The 6981-nt window shown below is 47.4% G+C and overlaps 1 protein-coding gene across 1 annotated transcript in view; it reads right to left on the bottom strand.

The window, feature by feature from the left end:
* Positions 1–4268: 4268 nt before the first annotated feature.
* The window catches only part of C2CD4D (C2 calcium dependent domain containing 4D), a 5906-nt gene continuing 3193 nt past the window's right edge, over positions 4269–6981 (bottom strand). Inside the window, exon 2 of the mRNA XM_072427983.1 lies at positions 4269–5512. Within this exon, the coding sequence (XP_072284084.1) occupies positions 4366–5493 (1128 nt within the window). The 5' untranslated portion in view covers positions 5494–5512 and the 3' untranslated portion in view covers positions 4269–4365. The remainder of the gene's footprint in view (positions 5513–6981) is intronic.

Here is a 6981-nt window from a genome sequence, read left to right as displayed (position 1 = left end):
GTAGCACTTCTCTTGTCCTGTACCCTGGGTGTAATTCTCGGTATCTGTTCCTATTCTGTATGTATGGACTCTGCACAGTAGCACTTCTCTTGTCCCGTCCCCCCATGTAATTCTCGGTATCTGGGTGTAGCGGTGACCCCCAGGTTGTGCGCTGTGCAGGGATCCTTCCTGTGGTTGGAGGGCGCAGTGAATGTGGGCGTGGCTGGCAGTTATTGTGGTCGCTGTGTAGCGCTCGGACAGGTTGCAGCGTTCTGGCTTTGCAGCGTCCAGATGATTAGCCAACCCGTCACCTCCATACACTCACTTCCTGTGGGCCCACCACACGGCCCTCCGGACACCCAGCTAACCTGCATTGCATAAACCCGAATAACAACTCGGATAACTGCCTGCCCTGCGCCTGACCCCGTCACCGGCCAGCAATCTAACCACGAGATATCGCTTTGTGTCATCACCACCATCACCCCCCCCCATCATCACCGCCATGACACCCCCCATCACGCCATGACACCCCCTAGGGTGCAGAAATAAATAATAAAAAGTTTTAAACTTTCCCCAAAAAGTTGAAGATAAACTTTTTATGGGATGTGATATCTCTTCGGGTCCCCAGAAGCCCCTCAAAGTGGGAGATTTGGATGAATTTGGCCCCTGAAGGTTCCATAGGTCTTCCTGGGCACCCCTAAGACATTGTGATAAAAAATATTTGTACATGGGGGGGTATCTAGATTTAAAGGGCCAGCGCCTGCTAAATGCCCCATGGGATACATTATATATGATGATTGTGTCATGTTTAGCTCAGTGATGATATCTATCTGTGGACACGGACATGGGGGGGGGGAATATTTCTGAGAGATAAAGATAGGTGGCAGCTGCATTCACACAAGCCGCAGATTCACCCTGATAACGAGAGATGGGGGGTGAGCCGGCCACATCCTCCCGCTGTATGCTATGATTGTCTCACGTCATATATAATGCAAACGCTGCAAGTTTTCTGCACACCTCCGATTCCCTCCGACCCTCCGAAATCACCCTCAGCCCCCCTTTATGGGGTACAAATGCCCGATACAGGGACCCCTATTCATTGTACTGCGCTGCGTAATATGTTGGCGCTATATACATCCTGTTTATTATTAATGATAGTGATCAGATGTTTGGTGGTCAGCTCAGACTCTGCGGCGCAGTCCCGTATTGCGATCCGTCTGACGCTGGCAATCACGGCACTTTCTAGAAACGTTATCCGCTCCATCCAGCAATTAATTAAAAGTTCACTTGGATCCATCGCTGTTCCGGCTGCTTCTGTTAATTGAGATTCTTGTAACCGATCTCCAATATCAGCGCGAACACAAAACCCGATAGCCTGAGATACCGGATCCGCCACACCGAGAACTGCGCTACAGCGTGCGGCGCCTCTATTATACCCGAGGGAGATCGCCGCCCTCCTGGTATAAGTTATATCGGAGCAAATGTTTATTGTTAAATACAAAACAACAAATTTCTGGGATTTCATTATAAAAACAAATATAAAAATATAAAAAATGAAATAGAAATATAAAGAACGGAATACATCAGAAAGTTTAAATTTATATTCCCAACCCCCCCCCCATGCAGCCCCGCAGTCTATAATCCGTCAAAATGATTGACAAATAGAAAATGGTGTCTAGGGCCCTCCCCATCTGTTTTTAGACCATTTATAGACCTCTAGGTAATAGGGCACTGGGGTACAAAATGAGAAAGGGTCACCATAGACCCCCAGCATTCCACCTTGTCCTCTAGGGGCGCTGCAGTAGATAAACCTGGCTGAACCCTTCAACTTTAAGGAAATTGTTTCCAAATGAATTTATTGCACCTCCACCTTTAGTACTGAGCCTGGGCAATTCTTTAGGGTCAGTGACACCCCTTTGCCCCGAGGAAGACGCTTGACCTCTGCTCTGTCACTAAGTATTTCCAAGCACTGGGTAAGCCGGAATCCTGCCACCCTGAGCCAATCCCTACCCATCCAGGAGGGTATTATTATTAATAAACAGGATAAATAGCGCCAACATAATATGCAGCGCTGTACAATAACTAGGGATCTGCATGTTACCACAGTTATACTTTGTACAATGACCGTCCCTAGGTCTCCCTCTTACCTGGACAGGTAAGTCACATTCCTATAAGAAAGCCTCCATCTCTTCCAGCTTGAAAGACCGCAATGACCGGCACCAAATCTGATGCCTAGAATTGTGAATTCTTGCCGTAGGCATCCGGGAGGGCAAAGCAATGGTTGTACCCCAGCAATGCCCACGGGCACCCCACAAAGGGGCTGATAGAACACATAGAAAGGGGGCTCAATGGACACCCCTGGTGCACCCCTGAACTCACTGACCAATCCAACCATGAGCCAACCTCTGCACCTTTATACAAAATCTTCAGCCAATCGATGAAGCCGTTGATGAAGACTAAACCACAGGCATAGGTAGCCATGATTCACCCGATGAAAGCTTTCTCCTGATCCAATGCCAGCAGATATTTATCCCACCCGGATAACGGCAACGGCAAAAGAAAACCTTTGCCAGACATTGAGCAAGCTGATTGGACGATAATTCTGGGTCTTGGCAGGAGATTCTTCCCCATTGATAACAGCAAATTGCCCCATGGAGGGACAGAGAGATCTGATTATGGAGCCGGCGCCCCCATCAGGATGATTGAGGAAATGATCACCTTCCCCCTATGGACGTCTGGGGAATCTTCCTTATCAGATATGTATTCACCAGAACTACCCCAGTCTCAGCAATATTCACAGGACAGGAGACACAAGACACAGGGACAGAAGACACGGATACCCCAGACTCAGGGACAGGAGACACAGATACCCCAAATACCCCAGACACAGGGACACAGATACCCCAGACATTGGGACACAGATACCCAGATATCTCCCCACCTTCCCCTCTTCTACATCTCGGACTCACATCACTACTTTCCCCCTTTCTCTGTACTATTATGACCCCAGGACCCCCCGATTGGATGAGGGGGAGGGGGGTGAAGGCTCCTCTCCAGGAATGGTCCAATCATTGTTACCATTATTGAAAAACAACTCTGCTGCGCTCTTTCCTATACACCCAGGCCACATAAAGCCAGCAGATGGCGCTATGTACTTGTGTTACCTTGCACACATCAGGTAAGAAGAGGATAAGAATAATAGTGAGTATTGTCCATGTAGTGCAACTTACTGGCTCCTCCCACCAGTCATTTCCCTATCTTCCTAAATCCTAATCCCTGCCCCTTATGGTGACCCTCCGGGCTATGGTGACTGGTTACAAACACACATCCAGCAATAAACACTCACCCACAGGTGAGCTTCCTGTGTAATAATTTAGATCCCCCCCTAGAGGAGCTAGCCCTGTTACAGTGAGCGGGGTTGTAATATTGTCTGCTCATTGGACTAAACTAGAGAGCTCTGTGTCTCATCCATGCCGTAAAATAGGAATATATATGCATATAATAAATACATGCAGGAACACCATCAGAAACCTATGGGCCCCAATACTAGGTAAAACACCTGGGCCCCCTCCCCCATGTCTACAAGTTCCAGCATTGTAAAGGCAAGTTCTTTTGATTGGGTCCCGGAAGTACCTTCTGCCCCCCTACCTGATGCCCGTTGTACATACATGATCCTTTTATGTATGTGTTATATTCCTCACTCATAACCTCATCACACGGCACGGCTCCAAGGTTTTACTAGAGCTGCCCCAATTCTCTGGAATGGTCTCCTCATCCTATTCGGCTTGCTCACTTTCTGCTTATTTAAAGAGCACTAAAAACCCATTTTTTCAAGCTTGCCTACCCATCATCTTCTGTCTTTTAAAACCGCCTCTACTTCCCACCACTACATATCCCCCATCCTATTATGTGTTAATACACACACCTCCTAGATTGTAAGCTCTTTGGGGCAGGGTCCTCTATCCTCCTGTGTCACTATCTGTATTCATCTGTCATTTGCAACCACTTTTTAATGTACAGCACTACATAATATGTTGGCGCTATATAAATCCTGTTTATTAATATGAATATTGCTAATAATATTATTTTGCATTTATTATATATTGGACTATAATGAATAAGTCTATGGCTCCACCTAGTGGACACATCATGCTTTGCAGCCTACAATTTATATTGACCGATCGGATGATAGAATTACCATTGCAAGCTGTATGAGAGTCATCCCTCGTTCTAACAATCTCATGGCATTGCATGTACATGTTTCGGACGATAAGTCGGTAACACCGGGGTAGCAAAGCAGTTCTTTATTGAAATATAAATATTTGATTCATCAATACCCACAAATCCCACCAATCCCTACACCAGACCACCCCCAACCCACCCAAATCACAGGGGCAGTATGGCGGAGAGTTGGATTTCATTGTTCCCCAGCAAAGTGTCCCTCTTCACACCATTTCCTCTATTCACCACTTTCACCCTCAGTCTGAGCTGCCCCAGCTCCTCTTTCTTGACCCCTTCGAAGTAAAAATCCTCATTAAAAATGGGGTTCCGGCTGCGGCGGATGACGGTGCTCCTCTGCTTCTGTAGCTTCCCCGGCATGAGGCACATGACCACACAGCAGCTGATGGCCTTGGGGTCTTGGGGTACGGGGTACAGGTTCTCCGCATTGACCAGCTTCACCCTGAGACGCCCCAACTCCTTCACGTACTCCGCGGACAAGCGGATGAGACCGCCCTTGCTTAGGGTGACTTCGGTTTCTTTGGTCAGGTGGTCCTGGCAACAGATGAAGTCCAGATGGAAGATTGGTGGTGGCACCAGATGGACCATGGAGCTCCGAGGGTTCTCCTCGTGGTCCATCTTGGTGGGTAGGTTGGGACTGGTATCGGTTGAGCTGGTCTCCTCGGTGGACAGGGAACTGGCCCGCGTCAAAGTCTTTACGGTAAGAGAGGGGGAGAAGGTCGGTTGGTTACCGGAGGTTTGGCCCCTCAGACGTCTGTCCAAGGAGCAGTTGAGAAGTGGGGAGCCATAGGGTGAGGACTCGGTAGAAGATGTGGTGTCACTGTCCAGGGTCAAAAGACGAAAGTCGTGAGAAAAGGCCTTCCAGTTCAATACACAGTCCGGATCTGACCGGGACAACATCTGCGGCTCACGAGGTCCATGCGTGGGACACATCTGGTGGAAGAGAGACTCCCTCCGGCGGGTGTGGGGGCTCTCCGACAGGTATGGGCCCCCCATGATTGTGTCCGCTATGGAGGACCCATGTTTCTGCTTGGGGCTCCCAATTTCCTGCTCTACATCTTCCACCTGAATGACGTGGCAATTGGCCGACCTCACCAGGGTTCTCGGTGAGAACTTGGACCCTACGTCCGAAGGCTTCTTCTGGAACCACCTTCCTACGTGACCCCCGCGGTCTGGTAACGAGGACAGCTTTGGGGGGATGAAGAATGAGGGGATCTGGTCTGGGGTGATGATATTGGGGCAGGAGGGCAGAAGCTTCTTCTTGGAGCAGAACATTGAATGATGCGATGTGGATCTGAGAAAAGAAGGAAAAAAATTAGTGTTGCTGCCCTCTAGTGGCCACATCCATACCCATCAAATATTATAAGCAAAATATGACACAAGTAATGATGTGTGTGCTGTGTGTGGGGCAGGTTTGGGGTATTGAACACTATAGGTGGGTTCAACACAAGGTAAGTGGTCTTGACCCGCACCTGTGCCCGCATGTAGTAACCAACTTACCCTGCTCTGGCCCACCCTACTTGTCATGAGAATATGATATAGCGCCCACTGGTGTAACTTTTTGTCATTGTTCATATCAAAACTTTATTGACAAATATATTGCATACAGAGAGCCATCTGAGACCCGTTTACAAACTGTTCTGAGCACAAAGCACTTCATGGTTGTTGGCTGCCTGTGTAGAGTGAGTATGCAGGGGGAGGGGCCTCTTCTAAATCATTATCATAGGATTTACATATTTGTGTCATTCAGTCCCGGATGGTGACCCCAGATGATGCCTGAAGAAAGATGGTGTCGTGCTTGTAGGAAGAAAATGAGATGAAGGTGAGGATGGAAATCAGAGAGAGTCATGTGATCCCCAGGAGAAGTAACATCTGATGACAGGTTCACTTTAGACATCACAGGTGAGCAAAGCTCAGACTGAGGAGAAGCAGCACAAGAAGCCAATCAAATCATGAGAAGAAAGAGCACTGCTGCCAGAATTCTTTGCAATGCCAGAAAATTCCATGCAGGACTGGCATCGGGGCATTTAGAGCTCAATGCTACTCCAATGCAAGAGTCAACATGTCGGGTGACACGCCTGAAATATTCTGAAATATGAGTTATCACTCGGACCTCAATCCAAGGAAAATGTCACCGGAGGGGTGAAAGCGGAATCCCAAACATCAATGTGGTGCAGGGAAGAATAAGGGCAACTCACTAAGTCTCCATCAGAGAGATTTCCCTCACTTCCTTTATCGGTGACCACACAGGAAGTGAAGGAACATTGGCTCAATGGGCAATCTTTTCTTGTTTTATTCTTCTACACTGGTTTACTTAAGCTGAACTCTACATTGGCTTTGTGCAACAAGAGAATTTTTGTTATTATCAATCTGTGTTCTTATACCCGGCCAGTAGGTGGCTCGTGGGGTCCTCATCACTTGGTATTTATGGAGCTCAATAGCTAAAGCTTAAGTATGCAAGGAGATAACTCCATGCAGTGACTTAGCAATGCGAAGGAGGGGAGGGGGGAGGGGGGGGTGGCAGAGACACAAACTACTAACAGAGATAACAGAGACACCCAGCAATGCTACAATGTAACCTTATCATCATCAATCATTATCAACATAATAATATTCATTGAAATGAGAATAACAACATAATACACAGAATAACAATAATATATTCTTAAAAAAAATAGACAAAATCAATCAGCAAAAAATAAATGAATCAATATAAATCAGATACAATTCTGTGAATGAAAAACATTGAGTGTGAGACCACCA

Source organism: Pyxicephalus adspersus, chromosome 12, assembly GCF_032062135.1.
Source record: "Pyxicephalus adspersus chromosome 12, UCB_Pads_2.0, whole genome shotgun sequence".
In the NCBI taxonomy this organism is placed as follows: domain Eukaryota; kingdom Metazoa; phylum Chordata; class Amphibia; order Anura; family Pyxicephalidae; genus Pyxicephalus; species Pyxicephalus adspersus.
The sequence above is the reverse complement of the archived record's forward strand: the minus strand, read 5'-3'. Positions and strand labels throughout refer to the sequence as shown.